The sequence below is a fragment of the Cygnus olor genome, chromosome 14, assembly GCF_009769625.2.
Source record: "Cygnus olor isolate bCygOlo1 chromosome 14, bCygOlo1.pri.v2, whole genome shotgun sequence".
Classification (NCBI taxonomy): domain Eukaryota; kingdom Metazoa; phylum Chordata; class Aves; order Anseriformes; family Anatidae; genus Cygnus; species Cygnus olor.
Window position 1 is genome coordinate 12,627,703 of NC_049182.1, and position 20,784 is coordinate 12,648,486.

Here is a 20,784-nt window from a genome sequence, read left to right on the forward strand (position 1 = left end):
GGACAGTGCCACGAGGCTCCCCAGCAGCCCTCACCCCCCTGTCCCATCCCCATGTCCCCATGTCCCCATGTCCTCATGTCCTCATGTCCCGGTCCCCATGTCCCCATTGCCCCTCGCTCCTCTTTCTGCTGGTGCTTTCGTCCCATGCTCTGTCCCTGGGGGGCTCCCCACCGTCCCTGTTGCCCCCCCAGGGCATTTTGGGGGGCATTTTGTCCCTTTACCTGGTGTGACGCTTTGTCCTGGGCTGTGTCACCAGCTGTCACCAGCTCTGGGGGGTCGTGGGGAGCCGAGAAAACGTACTGGGGGCCACGCAGCAGCGGGTTGGGTGCAGGAAGGGGACAGCCGGGGGTCCCACTCGCGGTGTGGAACGGGCTTGTCCGAAGCCACCAGACCCGGGGACATCTGTTCCCGGCATGTCCCCGCTGCCCCCGCCGGGGAACGTCGCGTGTCACCTCCCTGCTGCGGTTTGCAAATCGTCCCTCCGCAGCCACCAGCGGCTGCTTCCTCCTCCCCAGCCCGTCCGTGCAGGACCCGCGGCTGCTGCCGGTGACATCCCCGGGGGGTCACCGCAGGCCACAGCGTCCCGCCGGGCTGCTGGGAACGGGGGCAGCGTGCACGCACGTGGCAGGGGAGGAAGAGGAAGGGAGCCGGTGGCCGTCCAGCCACGGTGACGCACAGCGGGGCCAGCCCTGCCGGTGGCTCTCGAGGGGACGCAGCTCTGGTGGAGGCCACCCTGCTGAAATGTCCCTGCCGGTGACTTCGCCCGGCGCCGTCGCCACCTTCCTGCTCGGCTTGGCCACCCAGCTCCCCCTGGGTAAGTGTCCTGGTGGCTGTCCCCTGGCTCGGTGACACGGGTGACAAGGGGCTGGGCACAGCAGGAGGGGGAGGATCTTGTGGGATGTGCCGACACTTGGCACTCAGAGGGGGCGGCTGCGTGACACGGTGACAGCTCCCATGGTGCAGACCCCTGAGCCCTGCCACGGGGGGACATCTGGCCCAGGTGTGCTGGGGGACAACTTTCCCTCCTGGCACCAAAAATCAACACGCTGTCCCCTGTTCCCTGGACGGGGAGCGGTGGCACAGTTTGCAGGGGACCCGGTCCCCGCGCAGGGTTCCAGGGGCACATCCGGGCATGCAGTGGCCCAAAATCGGGGGGGAGGCTGGGGGGGCTGCAGTGCCCCAGCTGCAGGAAGGGGCCGGCTGTCACTTGCCTGGCAGTGGCTTTTTTGGGGCCCTGCTCGTTCCCCGCTTCTGCGTCAGGCGAAAAGCCTCCGACCACAGGGAGCCGGCGAGCTGCGTGCGGCCAGGGCTGTGCCGGGAGGAGGAGGAGGAGGCAAGACCCCGGTGGCTTCGTCCCAGCCCTGTCCTCGTGTGGGTGGCCATGTCCTGTGTCCCCCATGCTGGGCAGGACCCCCCAGGGTCCCTCGTCCCAGGTACCCCGGCTTGCACCCAGGGGGGATGCTTGGGTGCCTGGGTGCCCACGCTGCAGAGAGTCACCTCTGCTGGTGGCTCCGCAGGGGGAGGTGACAGCTCCTGGGGGTCCCTGTGGGGAAGGGGCACTGGGAGGTGCTCTCGGCCCAGCCCCACATCTCGTGTCCTCTGCAGCGTGTGGCAAGGGGCGCGTCTTGCGGCCCCTCACCCCCCAGGAAGAAGCCGAGTGCCCCAGTGCCTCCGTGGAAGCTTTTCTCAACAGCACCATGTCCACCCGCGTCCTGCCCGCCCTCTACTCCGTGGTGCTGCTCGTGGCGCTGCCGGCCAACGCTGTGGCCTGCTGGGTCCTGGTGGTCAACTTCAGGAGGTGCTCCAGCTCCCTCTTCCTGCTCAACCTGGCCAGTGCCGACCTCCTCTTCGTCCTTCTGCTGCCCTTCAAGATCTGCTACCACCTCCTGGGCAACCACTGGCTCTTTGGGGACTACCTGTGCCGCGCCACGGTGGCCCTCTTCTACGGGAACATGTACGGCTCCATCCTCTTCCTCACCTGCATCGGCCTGGAGCGCTACATCTCCGTGGTCCACCCGTTTGCGCTGAAGGGCTCCAGGTGGACGTGGGGCAGGGCGGGCATCTGCGTGGGCATCTGGCTGCTGGTGGGGCTGGGCGTGAGCCCCCTGCTCTTCTATCCCCAGACAAAGCACAGCTCACTGCTGAACATCACGACGTGCCACGATGTCCTCGGAAAGGACGAGCAAAAGTTCTTTGACTCCTATTTCCTCTCGCTGGTGGGGCTGGGCTTTGGCATGCCCTTCGTGCTCATGACCATCTCCTACAGCTGCATCCTGGCCCGGCTGCTGGCCAAGCACAGAAACTACCGGCACGTGGTGTGCGTCCTGGCTGTGGTCTTCCTCGTCTTCATCCTCTGCTTCACCCCCAGCAACGTGCTGCTCTTCATCCACTACCTGCTGCAGGACACGGTGTGCAGCAACACCGCCTACATCTGGTACGCGCTGGCCCTGGCCTTCAGCGCCTTCAACAACTGCTTCGATCCCTTCATCTACTTCTATGTCTCCCGAGATTTTCGGGGCTGGCTCCGCAACAGCTGCTGCCCCCAGCGGCTCCGGACACGGAGGGGGTGGGAGAAGGCAGCCTCGTGCCTGAGGTCCAGCGAGCAGACCCAGCTCTAGGCGGGGCTGGGGACATGGGGCTGTGTCCCGTGCGGAGGGGACCCTGCTCCAGCTGCCAGCCCGGGGCTCACCCCCGCCGAGCCCCCTGTCCCCAGCTGGGAACAGCCCAAGGGGGGACAGAGCTGCTGCCCCAAAACCTTCAGCAGCACGGTCCCCACCGCTCTGTTCCTGGCGCTGCCACCTCCGTGCCCCTGTCCCGCGGGTCCCTCCCCACCCGGTGTCCCCACCGCTCGCCCTGCGGTGACCGAACCCCCCAGAGTCCAAATAAACCTTTATTTCTCCCTGCTGGTGCAAGGAGCAGGTATAAATGCCCCAGATGAGCAGGACCCGTCCTCCATCGCCAGGACCACACGCTGGGCACACGCGGCCAGCCTCTCTGCTGGACACCCCCCAGAAATGCCCCATGATGTGCGCAGGAAGGGGAAAGGGGGGGGCACACAGGTGCCTCAACCCTGCGCCAGGGGACTGGGGCTGGGGAGGGGATGCTGGGCAGAGCTCAGGGGGCTCATGCGGGAGGAAGGCTGCACCCTGCGCACCTCGTGTCCCTGGCACCACGTGCCCCGTCTGATGCTCACGAGCATCGCAGTTCTGCTTTTATTTTCCCTATGACTCGCTCCCCTCGGCGCTGAGCCCAGCGGCGGCGGGTGTGCTGCCCACACGCAGACACACACGTCATTGTCCCCTGTCCCCCCAAGGGGGTGGCACCGCGCCGGCTGCTGGTCCCCACCTGTCCCCGCTCCCAGCCCGGCCCCGGGGTGAGGCCGGGAGGAGGAGGAGGGTGCCGGCTCTGCAGTCCCCTCCCTGTCACCGCTGCCACCAGATGTGACTTGACCCCCAGGTCGGTGCCACCCCGGGTCATGTCACCGGCTGGCCCGGCCCCGTCGCTGGCGGCTGGCCCTCGTTCTTCCTGAGGATGATGCTGCTGAGCTCCTGGATGAGCTTCTCGTTGATGGACGAGGAGAGCTGCATGCTCCTCTTCCTGGGGATGCTCACAGAGGTCTCGGAGCTGGGGCTGCTCCCTGGTGTGGCCACCGGCTCCTGGTCCCCAGCCGGTGCCGCAGACGGCACCACGTTCCTCTCCAGAGAGGCCGTGTGGGTGGCTCTGGGCCCGCAGGATGGGGCCGCGTCACACTCCAGGTTCAGGCCCCACTCGAGGGACAGGGCCTTGGTGACGGGTAGGCCCGGCAGCCTCTGCGCGGGGCTGGCGGGCAGCGAGGAGCGCAGCGCCGGGGCCGGGGGGTGCTCGGGGCCCGGGGTCGGCTTCTTGGACCTGTCCACCGGGGGCACAGCCGAGGGGTCCGCCAGCAGCCCCCGCTCCAGCTCCAGCGCCGCCAGCTCGGGGAAGTTGCCCACCTCCTCGTAGACGGGCTCGGCGTCCGCCTCGTTCTCCTGCTGCTCCTCCTCCAGGGAGTCCTGGTGCACCTTCATGGGCTGGGGGGGACGGGGACCGGGGTGAGGTGCAGTGCCCGTGTGCCCGCAGAAGGGTGCGGCCCGGGGAGATTTGCCCCCCTGCCGTGGGGCTGATGCTCCAGGCAGAGCCCCTGTGGGGCACCAATCCTGCTTTAGGTCTCTGGACACGTCCCTGCTGCCCTTTTGGCCAGTGCAGGCTGGGCACTTTGGGCTCCAGTGGGACCAGATCAGTGTCACCAAGTGGTGGCATTGTCCCACAGCCCCTGGCAGCGGTGGTGCGGCGGGGAAAGGCCACGGGTGCCCACACACAAAGCCAGGTGAGGCAATACAACATCTGGCCAGGCAAAAATAACCTGATGGAGAGCAGCACCCAACCCTACTTCCTTGCATTTCTTACGTCCAGCCCCTCTGGGGAGGTGCTAGGAGCTGGGCTGGACATCCTCACTCCTGGCTGCTCACACCAGGACCACGCAGGGACCCCAGCCCTGGGGTGGGACACACAGAACAGTGGGCACAGCACGGGCAGGGTGGTGGGGGCACATCCCCAGGGGGCAGCAGGATGCTGTGGGTGAGCCCTTGCCCCCAGAGCCGGGATGCACAACGCAAAGCACGAACACGTCCCACGCATGCGGGTACTTACAAAAAACATGGACAAAGTCCTTCGTGTGTGCAGGCGGAGCTGGAAACAGAGGAGACAGGCAGAGATAAGCACCCAATAGAGCAGAGCGGGGCAGGGGTGCGGGGAGACCCGCCTGGGCAGGGAGGGCACGGAGGGGCAGCGGACACGAGTGCAGCACGCAGCACGCAGACACGCCGGGCACGGGGACACAGGCCCAAAGCACCCGCTTGGCTCCTGGGTGGGCGCACGGACACGGATGGGCGCAGGAGCACCCACGGGCAGGGTCGGTGCCGAGGTCTTACCAGGGTCTGGTTGGCGGAGAGCATGGTGGCGTCGGTGCTGTCCCCGTGCAGGGGCACCAGGGGCATGGTGCCGAATTTCTGCTTGGCGAGGTCGGAGGAGGAGCGCCGGCGCATGATGACGGGACGCAGGTCGTCGTGCTGCGTGCCAGGAGGGGGGTCACACCAGGCTGCATGGCTGGCCCCCTCCCCTCTCCTATACTCCCCTCCCTACCCAGCCCTGCCTGCACCCACCTGAGCCTTGAGGATGCTGGTGGTCCAGTCCCACAGCTCAGCCTGCCCCGAGCACACCAGGTACCTGCAGAGGAGCCAGCTGAGGAGCTGCCAGGCAGCAGGGACAGTGGGGCCCGGGACCCATTGTCACCTTCCCTGTGAGCCAGGGGCTGCCAGCACAACTCCCCTTGGTGGGGCACCCCCCAAAACTCCCTGCACGTCCAAACAACTGCTTTGGTCCAAGGCAAGAGCTAACCCAGCCCCTCCGAGGCAGCTCAGCTCAGAACCCAGCAGCAGCCTGGTTTTGGCTGCATGGGGACACAGCTGGCGGGACAAAGGCTGGTGGGTGGCACAGCCTCACGGACGTCACAGTCTCATGGGCATCACAGCCTCACGGGTGGCACAGCCTCACGGGTGGCACAGACACCTGGGCAGGTCCCACCAAAGCCCAATGCTTGGAGATGCATCTCCCAGGGGTGCTGGCGAGTGCCACAGCCAGGCACCAGCTCTGCCCTTCCCTCAGGACCCTGCAGGATGGAACCTGGCCATCCCGGCCCCATTAAACACGGGGACCCCCAGCCCCAGGACAGCTGGTGCAGATACTCACAGCTGCTGCTTGTCCAGGCTCAGCGTGAAGCCCCACCTGGGGAAGGGAAGAGGCAGGCAGTGGGGCAGCATCACCCAACACAGCAGGGCGCAGGGGTCAGGTTGTCCCACAGCCTGCTATTGGCACAGCTTTTGGGGGGGTGCATGCCCCAGGGCCACGTCCAGGAAGCTGCCACTTACTGTGCTGGTGGCTTCAGCTTCTTCTTAATGCCCATGTAAACCTTGGCTGCGTCCAGCGGCCACTCGCGCTCTGGCTTGGCACTCTGGGGACAGAGAGCCCAGCTGACCTGTGTGGCCACCACCGTGCCATCGTGGTCCCTGGGGTCCCCCTCTCTGACCCCTCCATACCCTCTTCTCCTTGAGCAGCAGCAGCTGCCGGTCCCGGATGACGAAGTAGCGCTCCTGGAACTTGCTCCCCAGCAGCTTGGGGGGCTCCTCGCGGCATTTCAGCAGCCCACACTTGGGGGTCTCACGCTTGGCACCTGCCCAGTGGAAGAGATGGGGGTCAGGGGGTTGGGATTAATCACAGAGTGCTCCCGCTATGGGTGCTGGCTACGGCCACCCATGGGTGCTGTGCCCCTCTGTGGTCACCTCACCTGTGAAGAGGCAGCTGGCCTCGCCGATGGGGACCTTCTTCACCAGCAGGTACGCGGCGCTGGGCTCTGGGAGCTTGCACCACTGCAACGCCTGCTCCAGCACCTTCTCCTTGGGATGCAGGGGCCGCTCTGGGGAAGCAGGGACACTGTCACTGCTGTGTCCCTTCCCTTTTCCAGCCACCGTCCCCCTTGCTACTGGTAGCAAACCTCCCCCCCGAGCATCCCCAGCCCTGTGGTGCTCACCCAGCTCCCCATTCTCCAGGACCTCGAAGGTTAGCCAGATGTCCAGGCTGGTCGCCACGTTGCGCATCTCCAGCACTTGGTTGGTGAGCTCCTCCGCTGTCATCGTGGGGGACACCTGGGGCCGGACACACGGGGAGCTGCGGTGGGCGGTGGCAGGATGGGACCCGGGGACAGGCTGCGCCAGGAGGCCATGTCCCACCACCCGTCCTCGGCACAGCTGTCCTTTGGGACTCACCTTCAGGGTGACACAGCAGTCGGGCAGCTTCTGCTCCAGGTACACCTCGATGATGAGGTCCCCAGCCTGTGAGAGCTGTGGGAGAGGGGTGGCATTGGTGCCGTGATGGCACGGGTGCTGTGCACGTCCCCACTCCCCAGGGGCTGGGGATGGCATCTTGGGGAGCTGTAGCTTGGCTTGAGCCTCAAGGTGATGGATGAAGGGGAGACATGGGGGAGAAGATCCTTCCCCAAATGTCTGGCCTCACCATGGGGAGGTGTGGGACAGCAGGGACCCACAGCAGGCAGCGGGGTGCGTCCCCATCCGTCCCACCAGCCCAGGGCCCTGCCTTGCTGAAGGTCAGCGCATCCCTAGTACCTGGGTGTCCTTCCAAGTGGTGATCAGACTGTTCTCCAGCTCCATCTGGGACACCTGGTCCTCGTCAATCTGCCGGAGGAAGCAAGGATGGGAAGAGAGGGGGGACACATGGGGTCAGTGTGGAGCGGGCTGAGGCCACATGGCCAGGACGGGTGATGAAGGGTGAGGGACGGGGGCCAGGGTGGGAGGATGCACGGGGACAAGGACAGGGCCAGCACGGAGGGGGGACCTGCAGGGCTCTCACATTGAAGATGCTGACGTAGTTGTCAATGAGGTCTTCCATCACCTTCACCTCATGCTCGCCTTTGCCATCGGTCTGGAAGAGGCTGGGTGCGAAGAGCAGCGACAGGTTCTTGGTGGTCATCTGGTTGAGGTCTGCGCATTTCTGCACCCTGGGGCAGGGAGCGCGGCGGTGAGGGGCTGGCCCCACTCTGGGGGGGCTGTCGGCCCCAGCCACCCTCTTCTACCCCAAAACCAGCCTGTTTCTCCCCAGCTCTCTGGATCACCAGGACTGGGAACTTCCTGCTGGGCAGTTCCCGTTTCCAGGACTGCCAGCTGCCATCCCACCATGCTCTGACTCAGGGGTGGGAATTTGTTTTCTTTCCCCTTTTTTGGACACTGGTTGAAGTCGACGTCCTACAAGGGGGTGTCCCCTGCTCCCAAACCTCCCCCCTACTGCAGGACAACCTTGGGAATGTCTGAGCTGTCCCAGATGTTCCTGCATTTCCCAGCACTGTCCCGGGGGCACTGGGCCCTGCCTGGCTCTCAGGGATGGGATCCAGTGTTCCCCGGGGAGGTGCCACACTGCGGGGACCCCACGGGGAGGTGGCACGCTGACCTGTAGAGGTGCCCGATCAGCGCGGCCAGGGTCTTGCGGTTCAGGCGAGGCAGGCGATGGATGAGCTCCTTGTACCGCTCCAGGCGCTGTGGCTTGGAGGAGATCTCTGGAGGGAGGAGAACAAGACATGGACCCTCACTGGGGCTGGTGGGCCCAGAGCCGGCCTGGCACTGGGACCCCGTCCCAAAGGACACTGCACGCCCAGCACGGGAGCAGGGACGTACTCGCAGCCTCCTTCCACTGCGGGTGCAGCTCCAGGGTGAAGACGGGGTCCTCCAGTTCACGGAAGAACCTCTTCAGCACGTCGGTGATGTCCTCGATGAAGTTGTCGCTGATGCGCAGTTTGACGTTGCGGGCGTCCCGCCGGAACTCCTCCATCAGTACCTTGATGCGGGACTTGGCTCCGTTCTTGCGGTAAATCCCTTCGTGGCGCAGCCCTGGGGAAGGGACGTAGCGTCACGGGGCCTGATCCTGCCCAGCATGTCCCCACCAGGGCTGGTGTCTGGAGAGCAGGGATTCTTATCTGTGCCCATTGGCCACACAACGAGTGCTGGGGTGGGTCCCGTGCTCACCATACTGCGTGATGAAGGCGATGCAGCTGTCCACAATGATGGGGATGTCCCCGCGGCTCAGCTGCTGGTCCCGCAGCGCGTTGCCCCGGCCCCCTGCCGCTGCCTGGATGTCAGCATACCATGCCGCCGTGTCCGCCCGCGACAAGCCCTGCAGGTAAAACGTCCTGAGAACAACAAGGGTGGAGAACTGGGAATGAAGGCTGCCGGGGAGCTGGGTTGTCCCCTCCCACCCCACGCGCCAGGCTGAGCCCAGGGGCACCCAACCCTGAGAGACCCACAGCCGGGGTGACCTCTGCAAGCCCCTTGTCCATGACCATGCCACCACCCCCACAGCATCTCCGCGGTGGGCTCAGGATCATCCTCTGCCCGCACACCAATGCCTTCACCCCAGCATCAGCCGAGCTCGCTCAGTACCCTCTCCATCCTTCCCACATCCAGCTCTCACCTCCCCATCTCCACCAGCAGCAGCATCTCCCTCTTCTCCAGCGTATCTGCGGGGGGCACCAGACCTGCGTGGGGGCAAGAAGCGGAGGGCTCAGAGTGGGGCACGGCCACCCGCTGCCACGTGCCCAGCCTGGGAACTCACTGAGCTCCTGCAGCCGCCGCAGGTTGATGCTGTCCTCGGCCCCATCCTCCTCGGCGGGGCAGATGAAGAGGTGGGCTTTCTGCAGGATGAAGAAGGCTTGCTGCCAGCGCTCGGGGTTGAGCATGCACTTGTAGCGCAGTTGGCCCGCTCGCTGGAATTCGTAGCCCAGCAGGCAGTGACAGCTCACGGGAGTGAACCACTGTGGGATGGAACAAGCAATGAGATGGGCAAAGGCAGGGCTCAGGGTGGGGACAGGTCCCCACCGAGCACGGTGCCCGGCTCACCTTGCCGATGGTGCTTGCCCATGCCTGCAGTGTCTCAGGACTGTCGGCCCCCAGCTGCTGCACTTTTTCCCCAGTGAGGAAGAGCTCGAGGGTGAAGCGAAACCTGCGGAGGATGAGCCCCCATCAGGGCTGCTCCCACCCTGCACCCAGAGATGCTCGGGATGTGCCCAGCCACCAAGCAGGGAGCGGTGCCCATCCCTGCCCTCTGCATGCCCATGGGTTCTCCAGGCTTGCAGGTCCACCCATGCTGAGGAGGGAGCACCCTGGGGATACCTCTCAGTAGCGCCAGGGTTGGTGGGTGCCTGGGCTCTGCTCACGCCCAGGGAGAGGAGCTCCCCACTCTCGATGTGGCCCAGGGGCTCGGTGCATTTCTCCGTCTCAAAGAAGAGCAGAGACTTCTCCAGTGAGCACCAGACGCGCTGGAAGTCTGTGGGATGGTGGAGTTAGTGTTGGTGGGGTGGGTGCCCCACACTTTCCCACGCACCCCACACTTCCCCACGTGCCCCGTGCTTTCCCATGCACCCCACACTTACCCTCTCTGCTCTTCTTGGTGCCCGGGAGCCGGGGGGGAGCTGTGGCCCGGTGCAGGTACCCGCTGTGTGTCACCGGCTGTGTGATTTCATTGTAGACGCCCTCCGGACCTGGTTCCCCTGTGAGGAACAGCACTGAGAGGAGGCACCCACCAAAGTGTGGGTACCAGGGGCAGGGAGACCCCCACTCATGTAGGTGTAGGCAAAGGGATGCTCCAGGCATGGGGGTTCCCCAAAAATGGGCTTCAAATGTAGCCACCACCCTGCCCCACCCCAAAGGAGGGGTCCAGTGGGGCATGCCCATATGCCCTGGCTATCCCCACCCCTAGTGCACCAGGACAGCAGCAAGGAGGAAGCCCCCCTATCACAGCCTGAAGGGGCTTGAGTTACCTGAATGATTCCTGTGCCTTTTGGTCTCCAGATCCCACCATAGGTCAGCCCCTGGGGCCATCTCGTAGGCTGCAGGGTCAGCAGCCAGCCCAGCCTCTGAAGAGGAGAAGAACTGCAGGACGGTCTTGAGCAAGCCTGGTGCTGCCACCGCAGCGCACAGTGCCTGGAACGAGACAGGCACCCGTAGGGACCACGTCCTGGCCGATGGAGAGCCCCATCCCACTGCTGGGGTGCTCAAAGCTGGGCACAATGACCCACACACCCATGGGGCAGCCCGGTGTGGGAACGCAGGCATGTCAGCCAAGCAGAAGGTGTTGGCAACTCAGATGTGGATATCCAGGGTCATTCCCAGCCCCCCCGCACTTTGCACGCACCCTGTGGTGGCCCCTACCTGGAGCACTTCCTCCTGGGTGGCATAATGGGGATGGGGCAGGCGGTACCGCCCGTCCCGGTACTTGCGGGCGATGAAGTCCCGTCTCTGCTCGGCACTGGCGTCCGGGTGGAGAGCCTCGGCGGTGGGGAGGCGGGCAGCCCAAAATCGGTTGGCTCGGTCATTTCCCAGCACGATAAAGAGCTGTGGGAGAATTCCACAGTGAGGGCGAGCAGCAGGTAGAAGGGGATGCCCAGTATCCCTGCATCCCAGCAGAGCCCATGGGGCTGCTGCCCTGCCCCAGGGAGCCCTGAGTGCCTCTACCTGCACGATTTCATTGGACCAGACGCTGGTGTCGAGCTTCAGGCTTTGCACCTTGGAGATGTTGGAGCCCAGGCTGCGGTGCTGTCCTGTGGGGGGAGCAGGCAGGTGAGCATCCTCTGGCCCTGCCAGGGGAACTAGTGCCAGGTGGTACCCGCACCCTGCCTGCCCCCGGGGTGATGTACTGGCCTGCGCACTGCTTGCAGATGACCACGCAGAGGTTGATGGATGCCCAGTCGGGGTTCTGAGCCTGGCAGTCTGCGCAGTACTTGTTGGCTTTGTTGGACCAGATCTTTTCTGCCACCTCGTAGTCATAGAGCATCTCGGCTATGGCCTCCTGCAGGGCCTCCATCCACTCCCGCTTATCCCGCTCCGATTCTGCCACAAAGCTATGGGCAAAAGCGGCCAATCCTCACGGAGATCCTGGCTCCAGCAGCCAGCTGCTCCCCATCCCCGTCCCCGTCCCCATTCCCATCCCCGTCCCCATCCCCATCCCCATCCCCATCCCCATCCCCATCCCCGTCCCCGTCCCCATCCCCATCCCCATTCCCATCCCATTCCTATCCCTATCTCCATCCCATCCCCATCCCATCCCTATTCCTATTCCCATCCCCATCCCTGTCCCTATCTCTGTCCCCATCCCTGATACAGTACCCATCCCCATCCCCATCCCCATCCCCATCCCTATCCCCATCCCCATCCCTATCCCTATCCCTATCCCTATCCCTATCCCTATCCCTACCCCTATCCCTATTCCTGTCCCTGTCCTCGTCCCTGTCCCCATCCCTCCTGCCACCGGTACCTGAATATCTTGGAGGGGGTGATGAGCTCGAAGCTGCGGTTCTTGGCCTCGCGGATGGTGGAGCCACGCATTTCGATCACGCAGATGCCGATGCCCATCTTGAAGAACTGCAGATGAGAGTGACGCTGGTGCTGGCTCTGCCCATGGCTGCAGTGCATGCACCCAGCACCTCCAGCCTTGCATCCCTGTGCTGCCTGGCCCACCTAGAGCTGGCACCCACACCTTCCAACCCATCCTGCCTGGTGTGGCTTAAGCATCCTGCAGATAGATTACATCTTAAAAGGCAACACTGAGCCAGGCACACTCATATGGCAAATATCAGCCTGAGCAAAAACCACTTGGGGTGGCTTAGTGTGCACCAGGCAAACTGGAAATGAGGTGACCAGGGAGAAAAAATGCAAACAGGATGCTGAGAAACTTCAGCAAATGGGAGGTGGGATTTCCGTGGGGTTTGCTGCGGGTGCCGGGGCAGTGCCACCAACCTGCTCGCTCTTGTACAGCCACATCTCAGGCAGGCTGAGGGCTGCGAACACCTTGGACTTCTGGCCCTTCAGCTCCAGGGTCCCCGACTTCTGGCAGTGCGCCGTGTTGGGGGGCCGTGGCCGGGAGCCCCCCAGGCGCTGATCAGCCACCTTCTTCTGCAGCGTGGAGCACCACTCGTTCCTCTGGGCTGCGCAGGGAGGGCAGGGCTGAGGGGGCAGCCCCGAGTCCTTCCCTCTGCCCTGCTATGGGGCAGAGCATGGTGGGGACGGGCGTCCCCTGCTCGGAGTGGCCACTGTGGGGACAGGGCTGCCCAGGGGAAGCTGTGGGACAGAGGCAGGGATGGGTCCCTGGAGACCGATGGCCCCCAGCCCAGGTTTTGGCTTACCCTCGTTCTCGGCACGGAAGACGAAGATCCGGTGGCTGGTGACCACCTGGAACTTGTTGTCCTTGCTGGCGCGAACCATCTCGATGACGGACAGCGGGATCACACCCTTGGGGTAGGGCTCCTGAAAGCAGCCCCGGGGGGGTCACCCCACTGTGCCCTGGGACCCCCACACCTGCCTCACTGGGCACACCGGTACCAAACCCTGGTAGTGGGCAGGAAAGGGCTGGCTGCAAGCCCTCCGTGATAGCAGCTGCTCTGGGGCCACGCATGGGCCCTCTCCACTTGGTGCCACAGACACAGGGCCAGGCAGGTCCCCTGGGTGCGGGGACATGGCAGCTCGACCCTGGTGATGCTGGGGCTGAGCTGGCTCCTTGTAGAAGATGGACAAGGGGCTGTGGCAACTGACGTGTGGCAGGATCACAGAGGCTGGCAGGGACCTCTGGGTCCATTTGGTCCAACCCCTGCACAAGCAGGACCACCTGGAACAGATTGCCCAGGACCACACGCAGGTGGCTTTTGAAGATATTCAAGGATGTGGACTGGAGACTCCAAGGATGAAGACTTCACAACCTCTCTGGGCAACCTGTGCCAGTTCTGAGTCACCCACACAGCACAGAAATCCTGGTGTTCAGAGGAAACCTCCTGTGGTTTATTTTGTGCCCGTTCCCTCTTCTCCTGGCACTGGGCACCACTGAGAAGAACCTGGCTCCATCCCCTTTCCTCCCTCCCTTCAGGTATTTCTGTGCATTGATGAGATCCCCCTGAGCCTTCTCCAGGCTGAAACTCCCAGCCCTCAGCCTCTCCTAATTAGGCAGCACAGTGCAGCCCCCTCCTGCCCGCATCCTGCCCCCTCTCACCTTCTCACTGCTGAAGTACATCAGGTTCTTCCCATCGAAGCGGACGTAGCGCCTCTGGAAGACATAGTTCCTTTTGGGACGGCAGAAAAATGGGCTGTTAGGAGAAGGGTGGTCCCCTGAGGGCCCCACATGGACCCCAGAGATGCTGCACAAGGACCCTCGCAGCACACCGACGGGACCCAGGACCCAAGCAGCTCTGGATGGCTCTGAGACCCCCGTGCCCACCTCACCAGCCTTGCCCAAGAGGGCTTCACCGTGGGGCCCCATCACCGCCCCGTGGTGGGCACGTACCCTTGTGGGGACAGCTTGTCCAGCCAACCGCTGAGCATGGTGGGCCGGGGCTCGGAGAGCGAGGTGTAGCTCGCATAGGGGGAGATGGTCAGGTCGTCCAGCACCTCGTCGGCGTAGAGATGGGGTGGCAGGCTGAACGGGGTGCCCTCAGCCCGCGGGGCCTCCACAGTGGAGTATCCCTCCGTGTCGCTCTGGGCGATGCGTTCGATGAGCCTGGCGCGCGTCTCCTCATCCTCACTCCTTCCCTCGCTGCTGCACTCGCTGCTCGTCCTGCGAGGAACGGGGCCATGGGACCATCAGGAGATGTTCCCCACCACTCCTGGACTCATCCTGGGCTCCTCGGGACACCCAGCCCCTTGGGTTTCTGCATCTCCATGAGTGAGGCGGGATGAGGGCTTGGTGCTCACCAGCCCCATGGCCACCAGCAGCCCTCCCTGCCTGATGGTGAGGCTGGAGACAGTTGGTAAAAGGGTTTTCTGCACCTTGGGTAAGAGCTGCCCCATCCTGGCTCCCAGACTGGCCTCTCCCTGTGCCCTACTGGTGTTCGTGGCCCCGGGGTGTCCCCTCATGCCCAGCTGCAGGGCCTGGGAAAGATGGGCAGGGGGAGCTCTGGCGTCAGCCTCGTTTTCTTTGGGAGCCCCAGTGAGATGAGGCCTGGCGAGACCATCCAGCCGTAACAATAAAAGGAAATCATAAAAATAAACCACTGCGCCTGCCCCTTCCCTCGGAAAGCCACGTTTCTTTCCCTGAAAAGGAAGCGGACTGGAAAATGTCTGATGGTCACAGGGGAGCTGCCCAGGCGCGACGGCGACGGGCAGGAGGTGGCAGCACCGGCACTGAGCTCCGGGACAAGGAGTGGGCTGCAGGAAAGGTGGCGGGGAAGGACCAAGCCATAGCAACGCTTCTGCCCGAGCAGCGCCCGAGGAGGCTGAGGGGCTCCATCTCTCCATGGAGGGAGGCTTCGGAGGTCACCAGGGGCATGAGGAGGGCAGAGAGGCATCTCCCGGCCACCTCCACTCCGATCCCAGGAGCTGGGGGCCACCAGACAGTGCCAACAGGAGCAGGGTCCAGAACTACACAGAAAGAGGCTGGCTGTGGGAGTCCCCATGCACGAGATGTTGTAAATGGAGAAATTTGTGGAGAAATCCACTGGGCGCTACTGCACGTGAGAAACCCCCTCCAGCTTACAAGTCCATGGGCTAGAAATGCTTTTGGAGGAGGAGAATTATCCCATACACTCCCCCGATCATAAATTCTCCAAAGACCTGCTTTTCAGCACCTCATCATGGGAGCCAAGGTGTTGCATGGGCCCGTGCTTTGACCTGGGACCTTCGTGTGTCCTTGTGAGGCCATCAGACATCAGATCTCCCTGAACCACAGGCTCGAAGTGAGACTTGAAGTTGGCCTGCAAAGATGTTGGGCTGAAACCATGCAAAATGGTTTGCCTTTGTCTATGCAAGGTCCGCCACTGCTGCGGTGAATTGGGGCCAGGGGAGGAAAGGCCCCTGCTGTGTGCCTCCTGGGGGAGGCTGGGGCTGGAGCACCGGGGACAGCAGGGAAGGGACAGCCCCAGGCTTCACCAAAGGGAATGCTGAGCAGAAAGCCAGCAGACCATGGTCTGGGAGAAGGTTCTGACCCGGCGTCCTGCGCTGGGACTGAGGAAGTAGCAGGGGATGAATGATGGCCTGTCTGGCTCCAGTGTCTGCACGAAATTTGGGAAATGGACATGAGGGGCTAGGAGGCTCGGAGCTCAGCCAAAATTGCTATTTAATTATCATAACAGAGCTTTGGCCAGGTGATTTGCCTGGCTGGAGTCCCAGCCTGGTGTCCAGCTTATTTGGCAGGGACTGGCCAGGGAGCTGGGGGACCGCGTGCTCTGGAGGTGGAGGCCAGCCTGAGGCTGCCCTGCCAGAGGGCTCAGGGTGAGAGAGAAAGGGCAAAAGTCCATGGCCAAGCCTTCCTGGGACAAGCAAAGCCCACGGCCTGGCAGGAGCATCCCAAGGACCTGGATGGAGCAGAGCAGGACCCCGGCCACCTCCCAGCGCTGCCCCTGAGGAGATGGGTGGTGGAGGAAGCCTCCACGCTGCGAGGCTGCAAAGGCCAAGTCATTTCCAGCTGGTGCTGGGCACTGAAAACAACGAACCCCAGAGCCAAGCAATTCCCTGGGGCAAGGAAAGTGGAAGGCCTTTTATCAGAGGTATTTCCAGGTCTGCTGAGCCTGGAGGGTGACACCCGAGGTGCACCGAGTTAGAGCAGTCTCAGCCTGCCGCTGCTCGCGTGGGACTGCTAGAGGAGGATGGAGGATCGGGGATGGAGGAGGGACATCGGGACTGAGGAGCTGCTGATGGGGCTGCTTGCTGCAGCTGGGGGCCCTGGGCCAGGCTGTCAGCCTGCTGGTGGACACCTGGGGCCAGCAGGGAGGTACGCAATGAGCTGCCAGGGTCACGCCGTGCCTGGGGTTTCTTTTCCTGGGGTGGTCAGGACAGGCATCTGGAAAGGAAAGCGCTGGGGCACCTGGCTGACGGGGCCCAAGAGCACAGCCCAAAAGGTCTTTGAAGGTTTTGTGTCTCTTGCTCAACCCACTGCAGCCCCACCAGAGGTGAAAACCTGTGAATGCTGCCTCTGACGCCCTGCAGGCAGCCGCATCCTGCCTCTGACCAGCAGGCCCACGCTTGCAGGAGGCATGGGCAGGGCAGTGGGTGCCTGGTGCTGCCCCCGGGGTGCTGGGGGTCCTGGCCCCTGCGAGCCCCCAGCGGAGACCATGACCGGCGCCCAGCCCTGCGCTGCAGCTCCAGAGGAGATCGGGGATTTCGGTCTTTTTTCTTCAGCCCGTTCCCAGGAATTTTCAGTTCCCCCCTGCAGCCCGCATGCCTGCAGCACCCGGGCTGACCGCAGCCCGAGCTCAGGGCACGCCGCGTGCCCAGCCTGGGGCAGCACCGGCCCGAAGCAGGGGCAGCGGGGACGTGCTGGCTGCAGGAGCTGGGGGATGCAGAGCCCTGGCTCAACTCCCTCCCTCTCTGTAAGCAACACAGGAAAAGGAACCCTCCCCATCTGAAATGGGAAGAGCAGCTTTCCTTCCTCTTTCTGAGATGCTATCAGGACTCATGGAAAGTACGTCTCAGAAGCGTGTTTTAAAGGCGCCCCGCGCACCCTCGCTGTCCCCGTGCCTACCTGCGGGCTTCTCGCTCCAGCTCCAGCTCAGCCACCGCCTCGTAGCTCTGCCCCGAGGGGACGCCCATGCCCTGGGGGGAGGCAGCGGTCACATCTCTGCCCCAGACCCCCTAACCCCCTGCGAGGGTGGTCAGCCCGTGCCCCCCACCCCGCCCAGCAGCGATGCTCAGCCAGGTGCCGCGGCCCCGCCGGCTGCATCCCCCTGGTGCGCGGGGGCCGGGGGGACATGGAGTGATGGCAGGGGAAGGACGCTGTCCCCGCTGTCCCCTCTCACCTTCTGCTCCCGCGCTGGGACCGCGTGCCCAAAGGTGGTTTCACCGTAGGGGCTGATGGGCGGCTCGCCGACCTCTGCGGGCAGGGACACGGGAAGGAAAGGCCATCAGTGGTGCCTGACGAAGGACAGTGACCTGCCAACCCTGGGGGACCCCTGTGGACCCCCTCAAGCTGATCCCCCCACCAGCACACCCCATCCATCCAGGGCATGCAGCACGAAAGAAATGCCAGCCCAGACCTGCAGGGGCTGCACCCTGGGGACAGCCCCACGCTGGGGCCATCGGGGGGTCACCGCTGCGCACGGGGGGTGTGGGGTTCTCACCTGGCTTGCCGGTGGGTCTCTGCGGGACAGGGGGGAACCCCCCTGTGGGCCAGCTGGGACTGCTGGAAAACAGAAGAGGGGTTACTGTGTCTACGGGTGGGGGCTCATGGCAGCTGCAGGGGTTCCTCCTTGTTTTTTGGTGGGCTGGGGGCTGCGTCCGCCCAGGGCTGAGCCTGGGTTTGTCCCCTGGGATGTGCAGCATCTCTGCCCTGCTGCCTGCTCCCTTCTCCCCACTGAGGCTGTATCTCTTGGGGATGCATTTCCACCCCCCCCATCCCAATCCCCTCTAACATCTCCCTCCTTGCTCCCAGCCAGCCCTCAGCCATACCCACACCATGCATGGGGCCCCCAGCCCTATTGCCCTGGGGGGCCAAGGAGGGACAGCAGCATCCTCCACCCCCAACCAGGATGAGCCCTCGGGGGCCCAGCTTCCCATGGGATGTGTTTCCCTCCTGATCTCTCCATGCAGAGCCCGGGGAAGGCACAGGGAGGGTGATTCTCCCAAGGGATGGGGTCCCGTGGGGTAGGGGGTCCTTGAATCTGGCTGCTCTGCCCCCCCTCCCCAAGGGAAAGCATCTGCTTACTCAGGCTTCTTGGCCGGCTGGGTCAGCTCCTGCAAGGACAGATCGTTACCAAGATCCCGTCCCTGGGGACCATTCTCCCCTCCCGAGTCCTCCGTGGGTGCTGGTGGTGGCTTGAGCCCCTCGTAGATGACGTTGGACACCATCTCCAGCCTGCCCTGCCCCGCGCCCGGCAGCGAGGGGCGTCCCTCTGGTGTGCTCGCAGGGCTGGGCTCGGCCACTGCGACCCTGTGGCTGAGCCGTGGCGGGACGGATGGGACCCCCGGCAAGGGTTTCTCTGACATATCCAGGGCTTGTCCGTGATCTGGGGCCGCGGGGAGCTGTGCCTCCAGCCGGGATGTCCCCGTGCCCATGGCTGCAGCTGTCCCTGGGCTCTCCATATCCGTGGAGCTCTCCCCCGGCACGAAGCCCTCCAGCACCACGAAGGCTGTGGGTGCCCCATCGGGGCTCTGTGCCGGTGCCGTGGCGCGTGCCGGTGGTGTGGGCGCCGAGCCTGGCTCCGACTTGGGGCGATAGAAAACAGTCCTGGGCTTGGGGACGGGCTTCACCAGGGGAGGGGCCGGGTCCTTCTCTAGGGAAGATGCGTGGCTGGGCATTGCGCCGCGTTGCTGCATCCCAAAAGCATCGGTGGCTGCTCCTGGCTCTGCTTTCATGGCATCCTCACCCACTGGGGGGGCTCGGGGATGGGGGCCTCCTGCCCGGGGCTGCGCCCGCAGCCGCGTCTGCTGCGCCAGGTTCAGGATCCTCTTGCGGTGCCCGGTGGCAGTGATGCCGAGCTGCTGCAGGTGATCACCGTCCAGCGCGAGGGCATCTCGGGCCACATGGATCCCATGCTGCTTGAAAATGTCCCGGTACCTCTCCAGGTGGATGGTGGCCAGCCAGTCTGCGATGTCCGAGTCAGGACCGCACAGCGAGCTCATGGCCCTGGGGTGCCTCCGGGACGGATTCTCAGCCCATCATCTGGGGAAGGAGGGCAGGAAGGGGTGAGAAGGCAGCAGGAGGGGAGGCCGGGGGCTTGGCCACGCAGAGGACGCTCCTGGAGGCCCCCCCCAGCCTCACCACCCTGCCCAGAACCTCTCACCTCTAGCACCCGAAGCCAGGACCGCATCCTGTTGTTTCTCAGCCCGAAGCCTCTCCTCTGCCCCTCCCCGGGGCTGTCAGCACCGAGCGGGGGGCACGGGCGAGCCGAGGCCGGGGGCCGCAGCCCAGGGCTGCTTGGGGCTCGTTGGGAGGGGATGAGGCACTTTGGAGGGGGGCTGCCGCCAGCGATAGGGGGGTAGCAGCTGGGCCCCTCCCAGGGGACGAGCTCCGGTGCCGGCCAGCTCAGGGAGGGCTCTGCTGCCGGAAGGGCCAGACCATAATCTCTCCGGCTGCTGGCGAGGGCATGGGAGAGGTCAGCATGACTCACGGGCGGGCTGGGGGGGATGCACCCCGCGGGGCGAGCTGCAGGGCTGGCGCCCGGCACCGTGCCCACCCACCCAGGGACCCCCATCCCCAAATTCCTCGCCGGAGGGAGCCGCGGGGTGCTGAGGGCCTTTTTCCCATGAATCACGCTGCTCCGCACGAAACCATCTGTGCTGAGTGTGCTGCCACAGGCTCTTTTTTTCCAGTTCCTCCATTTCCCGCTATTGTTCAGTGCAGGCTTCCTTCCTGCTGCCTGCGCTCTCCCACGCATCCCCTGCCCCCTCCGGCGGGGGCCGCATCCCGGCCGTCCCAGGCTCCTGCTCGCGCCGCTGCCGGCGCTTCGGCGCCGCTGCTGCTGGTGGAACTGCGGGCAGGGGCTGCGTGGGGAGCACGTGTGGGGAGCACGGTGCTCCGGGAGCAGCGCACATGTGTGGGTGTGAAGGGGTGGCTGCATGACAGCCCGCGGTGACGGTGACGGGCATGCGGCAGGAGGTGTCCGGGAAGGGCACAGGGAGCAGGGCTTGGGGATGTTGCGGCTGGAAGGCTGCTTGTTGATGTAGGACCTACACGAAAGTCTGGGGTGGGGAGGGTGGAGGGTGATGTCCCCACTTCTGCCTGCCGGCTCGCTGCTGAAATGGGGCAATATCCCCCTTTCTTGTGGCCGTATCACCCGGGGGATCTGCTGCCAGCTCTGCTTTCCTGCCCCAAGACCTCCCCTTGGGGCTCCCTGCTGGCTGCGGGGCTCTCGGGGGACAGCCCAGCTGTCACCTTGCAACCCTCTGCATCCCTGCCAGCCCACTCTGAGCGCTGGGCACGGGCCCTTCCTGCAGAGCTCCTGTCCCCAAACCTGCCCGTCCCTTGCCCCCTGGGGCTCTCCCTCACCTCTGGGCTCAGCGGGGCCGGCTCCGGTGCGGTGGCAGCATGGTGGCAGGGGTGATGCCAAGGCGTCCCCGCCGGGCGCAGGGGGCTCAGCCCGCGGCGATGGCAGCACCCAGCCTGCACCTCCCACTGCTGGTCCCTCCTCCGGGCCAGCCCTCTGCTCCCCAGCCCTGTCCCCACCCTCCTGACCAGCCCCTCTCCAGGCTCTGCCCTCCTTTGGGTGCTGCCCCCCAACACTCTGTCCCCCTT

At 64.6% G+C, this 20,784-nt stretch overlaps 2 protein-coding genes across 5 annotated transcripts; one reads left to right on the forward strand and one right to left on the reverse strand.

Moving 5' to 3' along the window:
• Positions 1-46: 46 nt before the first annotated feature.
• LOC121077905 (proteinase-activated receptor 2-like) lies at positions 47-2,879 on the forward strand. Its single transcript, XM_040573550.1, has 2 exons — positions 47-814; positions 1,606-2,879. Exons 1-2 carry the CDS (start codon positions 52-54, stop codon positions 2,616-2,618), a joined length of 1,776 nt encoding a protein of 591 aa, XP_040429484.1. The 5' UTR covers positions 47-51; the 3' UTR covers positions 2,619-2,879.
• Positions 2,878-20,687, reverse strand: ARAP3 (ArfGAP with RhoGAP domain, ankyrin repeat and PH domain 3). Of its 4 annotated transcripts, XM_040573547.1 has the most exons (35): positions 20,539-20,657; positions 19,334-19,622; positions 18,256-19,212; positions 17,672-17,733; positions 17,351-17,424; positions 17,077-17,147; positions 13,906-14,175; positions 13,615-13,684; positions 12,758-12,878; positions 12,372-12,559; positions 11,890-11,996; positions 11,277-11,476; positions 11,091-11,176; positions 10,788-10,970; positions 10,397-10,559; positions 10,010-10,126; positions 9,750-9,903; positions 9,477-9,579; positions 9,193-9,391; positions 9,052-9,115; positions 8,607-8,770; positions 8,259-8,471; positions 8,035-8,140; positions 7,441-7,588; positions 7,197-7,265; positions 6,840-6,914; positions 6,605-6,719; positions 6,362-6,490; positions 6,114-6,247; positions 5,946-6,028; positions 5,767-5,802; positions 5,181-5,244; positions 4,950-5,087; positions 4,669-4,707; positions 2,878-4,049 (listed from the first exon to the last, which is right to left on the reverse strand). In XM_040573547.1, the coding sequence occupies exons 3-35, from the start codon at positions 19,170-19,172 to the stop codon at positions 3,474-3,476; spliced, it is 5,238 nt and encodes a 1,745-aa protein (XP_040429481.1). In that variant the 5' UTR covers positions 19,173-19,212; positions 19,334-19,622; positions 20,539-20,657; the 3' UTR covers positions 2,878-3,473. The 4 variants fall into 4 exon arrangements, with proteins under 4 accessions (XP_040429481.1, XP_040429482.1, XP_040429480.1 ...); XM_040573548.1 differs by lacking the exon at positions 19,334-19,622 and having other exon boundaries at positions 17,672-17,730; positions 20,539-20,687; XM_040573546.1 differs by lacking the exon at positions 19,334-19,622 and having other exon boundaries at positions 20,539-20,687.
• Positions 20,688-20,784: the final 97 nt, after the last annotated feature.